Genomic DNA, 18,716 nt, shown 5'->3' with positions numbered 1-18,716 from the left:
AATAATCAATAACATATTGTTTGTTTTCATGTTGTAAAGCGTGAACTAACTTCTTGTTTTTTGTTTCTTCTTCTGTTTTATATATTAATTGTTCCTGTTCTCTTTTAAATGTTTTTAGCCATAACGGTCCGTTCCACCATAAATCATGGTTTACCAACTGATCGCCAGTAAGTCCTCGGCTTGCCGCGTCAGCGGGGTTCTCGCTTGATTTTACGTATCTCCAGGCTTCAGCTGGAATTATTGATGTTATAGCAGTAACTCTATTAGCAACGAACGATTTCCAACGGTTTGGCTCTCCATTCAGCCAACCTAAAACGACCATCGAATCACACCAGCAGTAGAGCTCCAATCGACAATTTAAACTTGCTTTGATGAGTTTAATGAGCTTAGAAAGTAAATGAGCCCCACAAAGTTCAATCCGTGGTAATGTTAAGGCTTTCTTATGGGGTACGAGCTTCGACTTGGCTGCTAGAAGCGTTATGTTCTGTAGATTTTTAGACCGAGCGTACACCACACAAGCGTAGGCAGCAGTGGACGCATCACAGAATCCATGTAATTCAATAATATTATTCTTTTCTGATGAGATCCACCTGGGTATGGTACAATTGTTGATGTTTTCGATGTCTGTCGTCAATCTTGACCACTCAATATGAACATCTTCAGGCACTAAATCGTCCCACATCAGCTCTTTCTTCCATAGTCTTTGGAATAGTAATTTTAGTTTTGTTGAAAGCGGTGTTAACCAGCCGAGTGGATCAAACAATTTAGATATTTCTGATAGTAAATTCCGTTTGGTAAGTTTTGTTGTAGACTTCAAGAAGTTGCATTTAAAGGTAAAGTGATCTTCTTTCGGATTCCAACGTAAGCCTAAGGTTTTCGAAGTGTCGTCCGCCTTAAAGTAAAAAATTGTTTTATCGTTACATTCTTGTGTTTGTTCGAGAAGTTGATGTTTGTTTGATGACCATTTTCTGAGATTAAATCCGCCCGACTTCAAGAGCTCCTTTAAATCTGATATCAATTTTTTACCTTTCTCTATAGAATAGCACCCGTGGAGAAGGTCGTCCATGTAAAAGGATCCTTCTAAAACTGTTGCTGCTTCCGGATATTTGTCTCGTTCATCTAATGCCAGTTGCTTTAACGTCATCATTGCTAGAAAGGGTGCTGCTTTTGTTCCGTAAGTGACTGTTGTTAGTTGGAATGACTGTATCGGTTGTTTTGGTGACTGTCTCCATACGATTTTCTGAAGTTGTTGATCATCGCTATTTATTAAAATTTGTCGATACATTTTCTCAATGTCAGCGGTAAATGCATACGGAAACTGTCTCCATTGTAATAAGAGAACCTGTAAATTCTTTTGTAGATTAGGTCCTTTATGCATAATGTCATTTAAACTCCATTTAGAAGATGTTGAAGCTGACCCATTGAACACGACTCTTAAGCTTGATGATGAGGATTCTTCACGTAAAATACCGTGATGAGGCATATAGCATTCTTGTTTTATGTTTTTGTTGTTTTCTGGGATCATATGTCCTAATTTAGCATATTCGTACATAAATGTTTTGTATTTTAGTGCCAAATCCTTCTGTTTATTAAACTTATGTTCTAAATTTTTGAGTTGAGCAATCGCCATTGATTTCGATTTACCTAAATTATGTTTTAAATCTTGCTTTAGAGGCAATCTCACTTCATATCGACCATTTTCCATGCGTTTTGTTGTTGAGCAGTAAAAGTCGATACATTCCTGATCTTCTACGGAAATATTCGTCGATTCGTTGATTTCTTCCACCTCCCAAAATTTATGTATATCTTGCACGTTATTGAGAGCCACATTACAATGATAAGTTTTAATACTTCCGCATAAAAACCATCCTAACTGTGATTGTTGAGCCATGGGTTGTTGTAAGGTTTCTCCTTTAATCACTCCTCCCAGAATAATGTTAGCGTAGATATCCGCACCGAACAGTAGATCGACTGACCGACTCTTGTAAAACTCGGGATCAGCTAAATTAATATTATTCAAATATGACCACGCTGGCTTATAAAATGTTTTGTTTGGTAAACTTTTTATTAAATTGTTCATAATGAGTGCCTCTAGTTTGAAATTGAAGTCATTGTTAATTGAGGAGCATTCTATGATTACTTTTCCTTTGCAGCTGTTTTCGTTTTGGCCTACACCAAATATCACCCCTTTGCATCTTTGACGCTTTAATCCTAATGTTTGGGCTGCTGCTTCAGTTATCAAAGATATTTGCGAGCCTTGATCTAACAAAGCTCGCATGTTGTAATAGGTTCCATCAGCCGCTTTCACCTTCACCAAAGCAGTAGCTAATAAAACTTCTGAACTCTCATTTAGCGAAGCATTAGAGGTTTTTGAAACATTCTCATTTCGTGTTATGCGTTGTTTCGCAATGTTTTGTTCAGTTGACACCGGAGCTGACAAGTTCATGTATTTCGTAAATGCTTCGTGTAATGTAGTGTTATGCGGAGCTAAGCATTTCCGACAAGTTAATGTTGAAGTGCATGGATTTCCATTATGACTAAAAAGACAATTGATACAAAGTTTCAATTTGTTTGCAGTTTTGAGTTTCTGTTCGTCATTCATCAATAAGTAATTCTTGCAATTATAAAGTCCATGTTGTTTATTGCACAGTGGACATTTGAAATACGACACATGCATTGATTTCGCAATCGGTCTATTTCCATCACTTTGTTTAATAAAATTGTTTGATTTGTTGAATGGATTGTAATTATTTTTTCGAATGTTAGAAAATGCCTGAGGATAATTTGTTTGATTTAGAGGCCTCTGAGGTACTATTTCTTGTTTTCGACGCGATGCTTCAAGACTAAAAAATTTTGTTTCCAAAAATTCCAGAAATTCTTTCAAAATTGGTAGTTCTCTGGAGTTCTTCAACGATTGTATATAATCCGTGTAGGTCTCGGAGTCTAACTTTTGACCTAGTATATGAACGATTATAGGGTCCCATGATGTTATATTAACCCCTAAGTTTTTTATGGCATTAAGGCATTCCTGAGTGGTATCATGCATTCGTTTAATTTGTTGTAAGGATTGTTGTTGCATACTTGGGAGTCCCAACAAAATGTTTATGTGAGATGAGAAGATTAACTTTTTGTTGTCGTATCGATGATTTAAAATATCCCAACATACCAAATAATTATCGCTACTTATTTGAAGGTGTTGTATGAGCTTTTCAGCATCTCCTCTTAATTTACTTTTCAGGTGTTGCATTTTTTGGCTCTTAGATAGAGATGGATTGTTGTGAACAGCTTCCGTGAATAAATCTTTGAAAGAAACCCACTGATTATAATTTCCGCTGAAGACAGGTATTTCCAATTGTGGAGTAGCATTCGATCTATGAGCTACCGACCACATCTTTGTGTTCAATGTTTTCTTGAGAGTATTAAATTTCTTCTCATATCTATCGTACATAGCGGCGTATGTTTCATTTTCTCCGTCCATCTCGGATTCGATTTCCCAGTGAAGGCTATCGATAGCAGCCCATCGTTCGTGTAGTGTTTTTAAAGAGTCTTCAAATTCCCATTTATCAGCAATCAAATCTACGTCTATGTTTGATGTTGTTCGTATAAAGGCTTTAAAATTAGCATATTGTCTTTTTAAGAAATCATCCAATTTACTGTTTGTGCCTTGGCTTCTTTTCATTTGTTCAACCTGTTGGCTTTGCCCACTGGTTCTTGTTTCTTCATTTATTTGTTTTGACTTCACTCCTGCTGGCGTCCGGGAACGGGCACCAGCTTCCTCCCCTTCTTGAAGAATGCCTACTTGTTCTACTAGTCGCTGATACTGCTCGTTAATCATATTCTTGGTTGCCTCATACGTTTGGAATATTTTTTCATACTGTTGTTCGATGAAGTAAGGATGAGTCTTACTTATTTCGGTTTGTATACGGTCATGGTTAAATTGGCATTCTTGCCAGTAGCTCTCTAAAGTACTCAACCTTCTCTTAAAATAATCAGCCGTCTTTCTATCCGCACTATCCTTTTTTATGTTGATGCTAAGTTTGACAATGTTGTCATAAATCATGGATTGAATTTCAATGAGTTCTGCCATGTTGTATGTTTGTTATGTATTATTGAAGAATAATAAGGAATTTTATTACTTGATAATCCTGTTGTCACCTTACGAAACTCAGCCTCTTGTTCTTCGACACCAAAGTTCTTGTTATGTTATAGTTCTCACACCACACACGCTCACAATAAATGTTACGCTAGTTCAAAACCTCATTCGACGGGAACACTTTTTCACGGAATTCACCGACGCGCAAGGGTCGCTCGAAGGACCAAAATGTAGGGTGCGATGTGAGTTTGTTAGTTAAAGATAATGTTACTTAAAAATGTTTATTGTTAAAATATAGATAAATTAAATTAAATGTTAATGTTATGAATGCACCCGGGTGACGCGGTTGTTGATCGTGCACTGACGATTTGTGGAAATGAAGTTAACGCGTCACGCGAATTATGCTGACAAAGGTGTTCGGTAATATATCACCGAACATATGTATTTAAAACTTAATAAATTTTTATGCAAAATCCGCCTATCTCTAATTTCAATCCATAGATAACAGATGCCTTTGTAAACATCATTTTAGCGCGTATTTTTTTGCCTACGAATTATTGTAAACCAGCGAATAGGTGGTAAGTCATTTATGACAACACTATGGGTTATGTTACATGATGTTATTTCTTTGTCAACTAGCCCGCAACTTATATGTTGTTAAGTGGTTACCGGAGTCTATTAACGGTACGACTTAAATGTCGTCTCCTAACTTTTTATTTATTGCTTAGATGGGTGGATGCGCTCACAGCCCACCTGGTGTTAAGTGGTTACTGGAGCCAATAGGCATCTACAACGTAAATGCCGCCACCCACCTTGAGATATGAGTTCTAAGGTCTCAGTATAGTTACCTTAAGTAATTATGTTCATGTTTCAAGTTGTATAGTATACTTCGGTATTGACCACTGGAATATTAGATTCGTTTGATATTAGTCCTTCGAACTACGGATACAATTATTATTCAGTGGCACTTAAAAAAGAAAATCGCTAAACTCCCGTAACTTGTAACATGAAAAATGTATCATGTATGGATCTCTTTCACGAATTGGATACAGTTTCAAAATGATTATATGTTTATGTTTTATTTATTATGGTGTAGTGGTTATTAGTAAGTATGCTTTGTAAAATTGAATGAAATACTAATCAAGCCCCACCTTGCTGGTCAATCTTTGATTGAGCACTGATTTGACCGCTATCAATCTGTATGCTTAATACGAATTTTTTAACGTTCTCCATAGCGTAAAAGTTAACTTAATTAACTCAAATAAAACAAACATTTTCTTTTTTTGTAATATTTCTTGTATTTAATGCAATATAATAACAGTCATAAACATGTTTCGTTGATTATAACAAGAAATATTGTTTTTTATTTTTTTTTTATTTACTTGATTGTTTATTATTCGAAGAAAAATATAAAATCATTATGAAATTAAGATAACGATATAAAAATAGTTATACTTTTTATAATATAATATAAAAATAGGCAGATTCCGTATCGTTAAGCTGTGTGCACACTGACGCGCGGAGACGCTGTGTCTACGGACGCGCGGGCCAGCCGCGACGGCCAGCTGACAAATAACGCTTCCATTTTATAAGATACAAAAAAAAAAAATTAAACAAAAACAAAAAATCTTTTAAGCATTTTTGATCTACTCCGAAATATAAGGAGGTTCCCAATAGATTCTTAAATGAGCAGACAATTAAAAAAAATACAACTAAAATAATTATAAGATGATATCATTATTGAATTGTTCACTGGAATAACGACTTATTGTGCTTATAGTGAATAATTACTTCATCGTGTGCGTGACATGTCACGCCATGTCATTGCCATGGCAATAGTCTTCTGAGCATCCGAGCAAGATCGAGGGACTACTAATTAATAGCCTTTGCAGCAGGCATTTGAAAGAAAGAAATCGTAATGGATAGTCTGATAGTAATGTGTTAGGTTTTTAAGTCACTAACATAGATTATAAGTGATAATTACTAACAAATGTTTTTTTTTAACTGAAAAAAAAAAAAAAAAAACTTATTATTGGGCAATCTTTTTTTTAATATAGTAACGCATCATCAGCGATCTGTCTCCTCCAGTAAGTGCTTCTACGTAATAGTTTGGTAGAAGGAAAACGCATTGCTTGGCTGACAGCTGAATTACTAAAGCATTTTAATGACAGAAAATGATAAAAAGTAATGGATTTATCTATTTCTTTCTCTCGAATCTACTGCTTCATTGCAACAAGATGCTATCAACAAGTAATTAGCGTGTTTATATCCTTCAAAAAAAATTCAACGCTCGGAGAACCGGCTAACAATCAAATAATTTTAAACTCAAAACGTGTTAAACAAATAATACTGTTTATAGAAGCGTTTTTTTTTTTTAAGAGAACGCAGCGTTTCTCATACGCCGTGTGCACTGGGCCTTATCGAATACGAACTTATCTAACAGGAACATCCATATTAAGTATACATGACGCGTTTGGTTCTTCTTCTTTTTTTCTTTCTTCTACTCGGGCTGTGGACAAGGAGTTCATGTTTAGATTCAATGGCAATGTTACTGACAAACTCATCACGCGGAAGTGTCGCGCTGAGCTTACACTACGGCCGATGTTAAGTGTGGCTTCAATATCAGACTTTGGTCCAGTTCAGTTCTAGTTTGAAGGCCGATGATGTAATGCAGAGTTTTCGACCTCAAGTGTCAAGACGGGCGACTGCATTAACTTTTTTATTGATGATGGCCATGGACCACACCAAGAATTCAGCACTAGCTGGCCCTTCAAAGATTACAAATGGTAGCTTCGAAGCTGAAAGAAGTAAAATTGTGGGATTTCCACGTGTGAGCTCATCCCACTAGATATATTGTAAGCAATTCTTCTACGTAGAAATGGCGGTAGAGCTATCGCTTCTATTGACTAACATTAGTCAGGGCTATTTCCCCGATAGTTAGAAGACATAATGAAAACTAAAATAATTGCATCTAATATAATTCCGATTTTAGTACATTAATTAAAGAATTTATTTCTGTTACTAAGGTGCCTGGATTGACTAACTTTGCCTTCTTTTGTTTGTTAATGTATGTTTTAGTGTTTTAGTTCTCTTAGAAATACAATTCATTCTCAGTATCTTCGGATTCGTCTTTCCCAGAGTCTGCTAGATATTCCGACGCCCTAGTAAGAACATCGATGAAAAATCGACATAATTACTTCGGTGCGCCGCGTAGGGCACCGGTGACCTACAGGATAATCGAAGGGTTATTTAAAATTTGAAGGCTGTGTGCTTAGTGCGAAAAGTTATCTTAAATTTGTATGGAGTTATAACAGCGCCCCTAGCGGCAAAAGCAAGCAAACGTTCCAACTCCATACAAAATTAAATATGAGTTAGCTTTATTTTATTTTATTTATTACACTTCACGCAAATTTTACATTGGCGGACTTAATGCCTAAAGCATTCCCAACCAACCAAAGGTAGTGTAAATAGTGGTAGGTGCAATGAAACTCACATTAAGTTACAAATACTTACACAAAAAAGTATATATTATATACATATATAGCTTATATGCTATCGAGAACGTTAAAATACTCGCACTAAGCACACTGTGGCAATAATCTTAATTTAAACCTTCAACAGTGCAGTAACCGGATTCCGGAGGGACCAATTGTCATTTTAATTGTTTTAATTATTCAACTTTATTAGAAAGAATAGTGTTGAGAAACTTACTTTAGCGGGGTAGACAAATGTTTTAGCCTTCTCCGAGCCGAAAGCGTTTTCGGCTTGGCAAGTGTACTCGTCCATGTCGCTCCAGAGGAGGGAGGATATGACCAACTCGCCCGAGCGAAGCACCTGCCAACAGAATCTGATGTTAGAGACAAAAAAAAAACTACTTAAAACGTAAACTTTGAAAACAGCGCCATCTGTGTTTTAGAAGACACCGTTTTGAAATCGAAATAGTGTAATTCTCGGCCGTCAGCTCGCGCTGTATCAACAGAACCAGATAGAGGCAATAAAATATTTTAAAAATATCCTACGTTTTGCCTTCGTAACTAAATATGTGTAGTTTAATTAAATTTTGAACGTTTATCGACATTTGTAAAAGTGCATTTTCGTCAATTAATTTAGGATTTATACTCTATTCCAATTACGAAGTCTCTTTTGACACTTCTTAGACAAGGGCGGATCCAGCTTTGGCGCCAGGAGGGGGTCACATAGTCGTGGGCAAGTTAAGAACTTATAATTTAATTTTGATAACAATAGATAATAAATAAATCATGATGTTCCTCAATTAGTCCAAGTTAGTTCAAGTCCTGGAACTAGCTCGGGGGGGGTCATGACCCCCATGACCCCCCCCCTCTGGATCCGCCGTTGTTCTTAGAATGTAACTCTTAACGTATCGCATAATTCGAAATAATAATCATTTTTTGTTCACGGTCGTAAGCATCATTTAAGAAATACACAATCACTCTAAATCATTATACAATTAATTCACACACAAAATAACATAGTAATAACATCTGTTAAATGGGACTTCGTAATTAGAATAGAAGCAATTTTACCTTCATGCGCGGGTTCTTTTCAATGGGCACATTCTGTCCATTGAACCAGGTGATCTTGGGCTTGGGGTGTCCCTTGACGCGGCACGGGAGCACCACCCTGTTGCCGATGTTGTCCACGTAGGTGCTGTAGGAGACCAGGATGCGAGGCTTCAGCGGGAACAGCTTAGCGCGTTCCGAGAGCTCAGTAGCGCTATCTGTTCGCGAGTAGAATGTAACTGATAATGACATTTGATTAAAATATTTGCACGTAATTAGGTATGTTTATAAGATAATTTCTTTTTGAGAATGACGATTTATTACCTGTATTGTAGACCACAGTGCTGGCTCGCGCAGTCTTGGAGCTCGTGGTGGCGAGGCAGGTGTACACATCTTGAGAGGTCGTACGCGACACTATGAGAGTTGAGGAAATTCTCGCAATAGATGTTGGGCTTGAGTCGATTAATTCGTTGGACTCGACGTCGTACTGTGAACGAAATTATTGTTTTAGTTCCGCTTTGCAGCGACAGGTGGCGTTGTATTAAATATTTCAATATGATTGGTCACCTCGTAGACTGGAGAGTCGTTCTTGAACCAGTGCACTGATGGTGCTGGAGATCCGGCAGCTTCGCATGTCAACTCAATAGTGGTTCCGGGAATATGTGCGTACGACGGTAGGGGGCCTTGCGTGATCGATAAATATTTATGAGATCCATCAGATTTTGTTTGCACTGAAAAATAACGAAAATCCAATTAATACAATTTGCAGACAAACGGCAAATTTATAACATTGACAATTTTTAGATGCCACAAAAAAAAAATTACGATATAATATCTTGACACAGACTATGTTTATTGTGAAAAATTAAAATGTATAGTTAGCTTTTATTTTAAAAATAAAAATACTAAAAGATATAATAGAATACTAAAATAAAAATGAAAATGCAAGCAAACCTTGAAAGAGTTGTAGTAAGTAAATAAATAATCTCAATATAACAGTGAGCAAATAAATGAAACTGCAAAGGTTTTGCAAAGTTTACAGTTACTTAAAATTAGTTCAAATATTTAAAAAAACCCTTCCAATGAAACTCACCACCATTCTCAATACTGTTATCGATGTCCGAAAGCAGCTTAATGTGTTTATTCAAATGGGCGGACTGGCACGAGCCCAGCAGCGCCGCGACGGTGAATAGCAGAACTAAATGCATTCTGACTACTGCTCTATAATACTGATGAGATTCTCGAAGAAAGAATTCTGGAACAATCGAGAGAGAGAGAGAAAATTATTATTTTTTCACATCTGGTCGGAACGTGAGTGTAATCACAAAGGACATGGGCCATTTTCGGCCCAACTACTCGTGCTCTTAAGGACATTAATGAAATATATTATTATATTAGAAAAAAACATGGGATCAGATGTAGTTTTTTATTGCTTAGATGTGTGGACGAGCTCACAACCCCACCCGTTGTTAAGTGGTTACCGGAGCCCACAAACATCTACAACGTAAATGCGCCGCCCACCATATAAATTCTAAGATCTCAGTATAGTTACAACGGCTGCCCCACCCTTCAAACCGAAACGCATGAAATAGGCGGGGTGGTGGTACCTACACGTGCGGACTCACAAGACGTCCTACCACCAGTACATGGCAGTCAAAAGGTTAATTAGTTTCGCAAGTTGAACATAAATCGAAGAAGTTTTTATATAGTTGAGTTGTTTAGTCCTGTTTAGGGCGGTACTACATCGGTGTCTCTTACGAATGACTAGCAGGAGGGCACTGTGATGTTGATTTAAAAAAAAGTTATTTGTTATTTAAATAACAAAAATAACAAAAGTTTTTTTTTTTGTTTGTGTCCTCCATCGCATTTTTCCGTAATGATTCACGGCGCTGTTACTAAGCACGTGGGTCGTTTCAAAGCTGCGACGGGAGTATGTTTGTTTGTTTCTTGTCGAGAACATTTTTTTTTGTTTTTTTTTTGTTTATTGCTTAGATGGGTGGACGAGCTCACGGCTCACCTGGTGTTAAGTGGTCACTGGAACCCATAGACATTTACAACGTAAATGCGCCACCCACCTTGAGATATAAGTTCTAAGGTCTCAGTATAGTTACAGCCCCACCCTTCAAACCGAAACGGATTACTGCTTCACGGCAGAAATAAGCGGGTTGGTGGCACCTACCCGTGCGGACGCACATGAGGTCCTACCTAAGAAAGTTTGATTATGACTGACTTCGGTTATTGCAAACGTCAATTTATCATGTTCTGATTTGCGTATTCTAAATAATCTACTATCCCATCGGCTGAGTTAATAGTTCGGAAATTTAATTTACATAATCCGTATTTGAATTTGAAATCTTAGAAAACGATTTTTATTTTTTAATATTTTAAAAGGTCATACGCATCGTCGCTATATCGAGTAACAACTAAGAGTTAACAATAATTTCAAGTAGATCTTATAAAAACATAATTCCTAATTAAATAAATAATCTCACGCCAAGAACTTGGTTTTGTTCGTAGGGGAGAGGTCGACCGAAGAAGACATGGATGGAGTGTATGAATGACGATATGAGAGAGAGAGTAGTGAGTGTTGAGACGATGGCTGATAGAAGAGAATGGAAGAGAAAAAATAGCTGTGCCAACCCCACCTAGTGGGATAAGGTGAAGAAAAAGAAGAAAGAAGAAGACATCAAGAACTTGGTTATTCATTACTACAAGATAAGACGAAGGAGAAAACCGTGTCGGGAATTTTTGAAGCACACGCAGCTTTACAAAGCTTCGACCCTATTTGAAAAATACGCGATCTTTGGGTAGATGGAATTTTAGTATATATAATTATTACTCGCCCCGAATGAAACAACCCTGAGATATTGGCATTCGCTGTCTTTTAAGTCGTGCGAAAAGATTGCTGGTAATTTCGCCCCCAAAAGTATAAAAGTAAGCGATGAAGGGTATTTCTAAAAAATGAAGCCCAATACTACATAGGTATTATGTATGCTTCCGATTAGTAATGCAAACGTGTATTCGAGTTTTTTTTTTCAAAGAGAAACACCCTTTTAAGTGAATTAGGGTTGACAGTTATATAAAAACTTTTGAAGGAAGGAAATTAACTAATTCTTATATATCCTTATAACAATTTTCAGCAGGACATTCTGATTCCGTGCCAGGCGGGACGTCTGGTAAGGAACCAAAGACATCACCAGCTGCAAAAGGGTTTAATTGTTCTAAAAGATTCAATACAGTTTACTGGTGGTAGGACGTCTTGTGAGTCCGCACGGGCAGGTACCACCACCCTGCCCATTTCTGCCGTGAAGCAGTAATGCGTTTCGGTCTGAAGGGTAGGGCAGTCGTTGTAACTATACTGAGATCTTAGAATTTATATGGTGGGCGGCGCATTTACGTTGTAGATGTCTATGGGCTCCAGTAACCGCTTAACACCAGGTGGGCTGTGAGCTCGTCCACCCATCTAAGCAATAAAAAAAAAACCTATGTATGTAACGGAATCTTTGAACATGATTTTGACCCCCTTCAAAACGTCGCTTCATTAACTCAAAATTTGGCATACCTATTAAGGACCGATGACAATTCAATATTGAAAAAAAATAAAAAATTGAAAAAGATGAAATTCAACTAAAAAATGAAAAATAAATAATAGTTTAAAAAAAATAAAAAAATGTGCTTCTTTTACAATAAAATAATTTTTTCTTACACTACTTTTAATTCAAATTTATTAGAATTTATTTTCTATGTTTTAGTTCTATTTTCTATAAAAGCGTATTTTTTGTTAGTTTTTTTAAACTATTATTTATTCGTTTACTGACAAATGAAATTACGGACCTACTTTCTTTTTCGTAATCTCACTAATATGATAATAGAGAAAATTCAATATGGAAAATGAACCTGAATTTTGATACGTCAATTAAATACCAGTATTACTCAAAGATAATTAGGTTTATATTTCTCTTTTTATTTATTTATGAAGATAATGTGCGCGCGATACTTGCGAGCTTTCGTCTTAATTCCGCGTTTGATTTCTAATAAAAGTTTTATTATTTAAAAAAAAAAGTATCTCCAAATAACTAAGATATTTGAAGTACAAATAATTAATACACACGATAAACGATCAATAATAAAAAAATTTTAAATTAAATAATAATGTTTGAGAAGCGCTAAATTAATTCTCGTATTGAACTGGACAACTTGAGAATTCACACTATATTTCCTAATTCGGTATTGAGTAGAAATCTCTTGGCTGGACATAGATAACGAGAAAAATGGTCAGTAAAAAATAGATTTTAAATTAAATAATGATGTTTGAGAAGCGCTAAATTTATTCTCTTATTGAACTGGACAACTTGAGAATTCACACAATATTTCCTAATTCGGTATTGACTAGAAATCTCTTGGCTGGACATAGAAAGCGAAATGGGAGAATTAAAAGAAAATAATAAATACCTTTTTTCGTAAAATCGATTCCCAACTCGCTACAGTTCTCGGAGAACAGAATTAAATCTTCAATTACGTGTATCGACTCTAGTTAGCCGGATGTTGCCCGGAACGGTGGCGGGAACGCAATGACCGGGTGCGTTCTGTATCGCCTTTATATAAGGGGACCGCGGTAGATTAGCGATTTCATGAAATTTAAAATTGAAAAACGCACGCAACTCCGTGTGCCGGGACGCCGCGAATTGGAGCTAGGGTTCAGCCGCGCTCGATATTATTTTACACTATAGTGGTCGCGCAGTAGTCGAAATTCGACTATAATTAATTGAAATTGTAAGTTTTTTACACTATTATGATTCTATTTTCAAAGACCATTATTAGTACTTTTATAATCACAAATTTCGCCAAGACTACACTTCCTATAGAAAAATCTATATATTAATACGTGAAGCAAAAACTTTGTATCCCTTTTTACGAAAATTGCGCGCACGGAGGAGTATGGAATTTTCCACACTTATAGAGAATATAGAGAAGAAGTGCATAATGCTAATATTTTTTTTTAAATATTGCATAAAAGATACATTAAATCAATAAAGAAAACATTACACACACTACATGCCATGTATTTGACGCACACACGCATGCATACTATTTATTTATTGTCAAACTTTTGTTCTTGACGACTGTGGTCAAATTGAGAATAGATTAAATATTGTTCCCGTCTTTAAATATTGTATTTTAAATTTGTATTGGTCCCGACCCGGACGGGCAAACATTACACTCTCCTACTAATAATTGCTATTAAAGATTCGACGATTCGATTCGGTCGTGAGCTAAATTCCGATGTTAGAAACAATCTCCTTCTTTTTCTCCACCTTAGCCCACTAGGTGGGGTCGGCACAGCTAATTTTTCTCTTCCATTCTCTTCTATCAGCCGTCATTTCAAATTTCAACACTCACTCCTCTCTCTCTCTCATATCGTCATTCACACACTCCATCCATGTCTTCTTCGGTCGACCTCTTCCTTCTTTACCTTGCATTACCATGATGTTAGAAACAATATGCAATTAAAATTTATAATCTATTTAATATGTACATATATGAAAAATTGATTATAGTAATATTGTTTCTAATTAAATTAGTTTTCGTAATACCTAACTGGTGGTAAATAGTATTGTGAAGTATGCACAATCCTTTATATTCCTACGGTAAAGCAAAACTTCGATTTGATTGGGAGTTAATTCAATCCTCAAATTTGAAGATGTTGTGACTTATATGAGCTGCTTTGGTCACTAATTAACATCAGTCTACAGAGCTATGGATATTTCTCTAATAGTTTTGTCAGGGCGGCTTATGAAGCGTACCTACCGCTAGTAAGTACGTACGGGTTAGTAAGTACTAATACAACATTACTGGATAGCTTTCATTCCAATAAATTTGTGACTGCAACTTCGTATAACCATTTACTGTAATAAAAAAATAAAAGTATTATTTTTGTTATCGATAAAAAACTTTTGTTAACATGGAACATCACTAATTGTTGAACTTAATTTTAATATACAGGACGTTAGATATCCAATAGTCTGGAAGTCGATAAGCGAATAATAAATATGTTATCGATATTTAAATAATTGATTTAAATTAATTAATTTTAGTACCCGCCTGAGTTTATTGTCAAATTTAATTATTAACTGCCGGATAGCCGGTATTGAGAGCAGTGTGCTTTTAGTGCGAGTTTTTTAACGTTCTCGATAGCGTAAAAGTTAACTCAGATTTGTATGGAGTTAGAAGTTTGCCTACGTTTGCCGCTAGGGGCGCTGTTCCAACTGCATACAAAATTTGAGTTAACTTTTACGCTATCGAGAACGTTAAAAATCTCGCACTAAGCTCACTGTTTGTAGGTCCACGGACAACGCCGCAACCGACTGAGATGTGAGACTAAAGGAACAACAGGACGGCGATGGAAAGAAATTTCGATATTTTGATAATGACACACGATTAGTTATTGTCAGTTCTTGGCATAAGGCATCTTTTAGGTTAGAGGTTTTAGCGTAATTATTTCTTTGTAATTCAAACGTGAATATTAATTTCGACGGAACCCGTTGTGTGCACGCCGATACGCCCTTGCAGGGTTATTTTAGTCTGTTATTGTATGCATTGCATTTTCACTCGGTGGCGCGTTCGTTAAATATATTCTTATTACAATGTGTACTTAGGATATTGGTCCATACCTATATATATCCTATACTATACCAATATAGTATGGGTATATAGATATGGATATAGGCGTCGTGTTTTTTATTTCTTATTAAAAGATTACTGGTGGCCCAGAGGCCTTTCCATTTACACCAGGACATGTAGGCGAGGAAAGGGTCAGTCAGGAGGGATAGGATTTGCTAACAGCTGCCCGAGCGCCTCCGAAGGAGACCTAACAACTCAAGAGCAGCTGCTTCGCGGATGAATAATCTATCGGATCGGAATCGCAACCCGCTGAGAAGATCCGGCGAGAAACTCAGCGGGCTTATGCATGGGTTAGGTTGCACGTCGACCTCTTTGTCGAGTTCGACGAGTACGGTTACCGAGGTCCCTAAGCCTGCTCCTAGTGTTAGAGCTGAAGGCGTCTAATGCAAAGGTTATTATTGGATCTGATGGATGCATAAGGACGTGACGCGTCATGTCTGACGTGACCAGAAGTCCCGTTTTGATCGGGACTGTCCCTTTTTATAATTACGAGTCCCGGTGTCCCCAAAATGAACTCTGGAACGCAATATTGTCCCGTTTTCCGCCGAACTCGAACGATGTAATCTATATTAAAGCAAATTTGTTCCTCTAATAAATATAAATATAACTAAACATCTTATATTATATATTATACTAGCGACCCGGAAACATTAAATGTTACTATTGATAGGCGAAGCCCGCCATGTTGCGCGCGGTACGACAATAATTGCAGGTGACGCCGCGGGGCGAAGCTAGTCTAAAAAAGTAGCCTAAGTTACTCTTTATATCATCAGCTACCTATTAGTGAAAGTCTCATCAAAATCTAACATCTAAAACTAATCTCATTGTGGAGCTTAACGTGCGATAAAATTTGTAAAATTACGTTAAAAACGAAAGACAGGTCGCAATTAGTCACTTTTGAGGTACCTTGAATTTCTTTGTACATGTAAATGGATGAAGCGAGCGAAAAACTCAGCAGACTGGGCTTTTTTTTTGGTCAGGAGGAAATCGCCCTCCTCTGGGGTTGGCGGGCGGAGCATGTCGGAGTTGAACCGACTAAAACCTCCTGTCGCTCAACAACCAACGTCCAAACCTTGCATGAGACAGAACTCATGAAAAGGCAAAGGGGGGAGATTGAAGCGTTTAGTGCGGAGCACATCTCTTCCGTCACCCTCCCCCTCGGGACGCCGGACTGGTGGTCGTCGGCGGCACGACCACCAGCCCTTTCGGTCGGCAGGCTATCCGGAGCCCGCCTAGATGATGCCGGTTACAATGGATTATCCTACGGAATACCCTTGAGCAGACTGGGCTAGGATTAATGACGGTTACTAGCCTTTCAATCTATATACAGTCAAACCTGGATAAGCGAGAGTTCAAGGGAGCACAATCTCATTCTCGCTTATAGAGGTTTCTCACTAACCCGAGTTTCTCGCTAATGCTCCCTCTAAATTTCGATTCGCGATTTTCCGCATTCAAATGCATTCACTACTTTAAGTTTATGACTTTAATGACAGTACTTTAATTTTCCGTTTTAACATGATGCAGAACAGAACTTTCCTTCGCAATTGATTAACGATAAACTGAGTAAGTCCGACAAACAGGACGGTACACAGGCACACGTGTCCATTCGAAAAGAATGCGATAAAAGAATACGATAAAATAACATCGTTATTTAGTTCCACGAAATAGGATAGGTTCAATATTGACGAGAAAACAATTCAAAAACAATGATAGGAAGTTCCACGAAAGTTAAAAATGAGTCATAAAATAGCAGATGTTAAATTTGTAATTTGTTTTGTCATTTGTTCCTCCTAAATAATATAAATAAATAAATGAAGCTCGGCTGTCGCTTATAGAGGTATAGATAAGTAGCAGTCTCACTCACGGAGGTCCATGAGGAAAAAACGACTCTCTCTTACAGAGGTTTCTGTTTCTCGCTAATTGAGGTTTTGGGAGCTTAAAATGACGGGTCCTTGCTATTACTCTCACTTATAGAGTTTTCTTACTTATCCAGTTCTCACTTACCCAGGTTTGACTGTATATAAAAATGAATTGCTGTTCGTTTGTCTCGCTAAAACTCGAGAGCGGCTGGACCGATTTGGCTAATTTTAGTATTGAATTATTTGCGGAAGTCCTGAGAAGGTTTAAAAGGTAGATAAAGGTAAAAATGCTCGGAGTTAAATAAAAATAACAATTTTGTTTTTCCTTTGATGTGCCCCCCGTCGGACGTATTCCTTTTGTTTGTTTTAAGTTTATTTTATACAAAAGTTTAGGTCTTTTATTTATCGACTGAGGCAATACGAAGTCTGTCGGGTCAGCTAGTTAAAATATAGAATTTTCTAGACAAAACAGTCACTGAGATACGAACGAAACCCTCTCGTATAGTTACGTCAGGTCAAAGTTCTCTTCGGGAAACAATGACACAAATTGTTTCCATTAACCAATTGCGCGAAAGAGCCGTATTACGCGATCTGCAACATTGTATCTGACGTGACAGCTCTGATTGAGCGTCACTTTAGTTTCATTAATCGCATCGTGCGGAATACGACTACGGTACCGCGAATAGCGTTTGGCGAGAGGAAAACGACGCCAGCACGGTTCGTTCAACTTTAAAATGGACCCGCATGTGCTCCAGTCGCGATTTATTTTTTATTGCTTAGACGGGTGGACGACCTCACAGCCCACCTGGTGTTAAGTGGTTACCGGAGCCCATAGACATCTACAACGTAAATGCCGCCGGAGTAGAGTTCATCCATACTACCTGGAGCCACTGCGGTCATCCACAGTGCGTTTCCAGAGATCTTTTTTGCCACGTACCATCCGGCTATGGAATGAGCTCCCCTCCACGCTGTTTCCCGAGCGCTATGACATGTCCTTCTTCAAACGAGGCTTGTGGAGAGTATTAAGCGGTAGGTAGCGGATTGGCTCTGCCCCTGGCATTGCTGAAGTCCATGGGCGACGGTGACCACTCACCATCAGGTGGACCGTATGCTCGTCTGCCTACAAGGGCTCGACGAGCGAATTAATCCACAGACACAGCCCACTGAGTTTCTCGCCGTATCTTCTGAGTGGGTCGCGTTTCCGATCCGGTGGTAGATTCTGCGAAGCACTGCTCTTGCTAGGGTCAGTGTTAGCATCACTCCGGTTTGAGCCCCGTGAGCTCACCTACTAGTTAAGGTTACGCTGAAATAGCCTCTCAAGGTTCTCAGCTTAGGTACGAAAAAAATATTCCTTGCCTGTTACGAATGTATCTAACACTTAACTGGAGTCCCGACATGATCAGTGGCTTAGATGAGAAACTCAACGGCACATAATATTGAAACTTAGATTTTCCTGAACCCGATTTCTCACAACTTATTATTATGTTTATTTCTGGAAAACGACAGAAGTTTCACGATGTATTCGTTGTAACAGTGAACGATTATCCTAACAGAGCAACAACA

At 37.6% G+C, this 18,716-nt stretch overlaps 1 protein-coding gene across 2 annotated transcripts in view; it reads right to left on the bottom strand.

The window, feature by feature from the left end:
• Positions 1-5,366: 5,366 nt before the first annotated feature.
• The window catches only part of LOC114249647 (neural/ectodermal development factor IMP-L2), a 90,629-nt gene continuing 77,279 nt past the window's right edge, over positions 5,367-18,716 (bottom strand). Inside the window, exons 1-7 of one of the 2 annotated variants that reach the window (XM_089737976.1) lie at positions 13,066-13,213; positions 9,707-9,868; positions 9,181-9,344; positions 8,938-9,100; positions 8,638-8,831; positions 7,805-7,927; positions 5,367-6,602 (exon numbers count right to left, since the gene is read on the bottom strand). In XM_089737976.1, coding sequence (XP_089594102.1) covers positions 6,594-6,602; positions 7,805-7,927; positions 8,638-8,831; positions 8,938-9,100; positions 9,181-9,344; positions 9,707-9,821 — 768 coding nt within the window. In that variant the 5' untranslated portion in view covers positions 9,822-9,868; positions 13,066-13,213 and the 3' untranslated portion in view covers positions 5,367-6,593. Of the gene's footprint in view, positions 6,603-7,804; positions 7,928-8,637; positions 8,832-8,937; positions 9,101-9,180; positions 9,345-9,706; positions 9,869-13,065; positions 13,214-18,716 lie in introns of those variants that run through there. The other variant, XM_089737977.1, reaches the window with a different exon arrangement.

Source organism: Bombyx mandarina, chromosome 24 (genome assembly GCF_030267445.1).
Source record: "Bombyx mandarina strain Sakado chromosome 24, ASM3026744v2".
Taxonomy (NCBI): Eukaryota; Metazoa; Arthropoda; class Insecta; order Lepidoptera; family Bombycidae; genus Bombyx; species Bombyx mandarina.
This window is presented reverse-complemented; position numbering and strand designations above follow the sequence as displayed.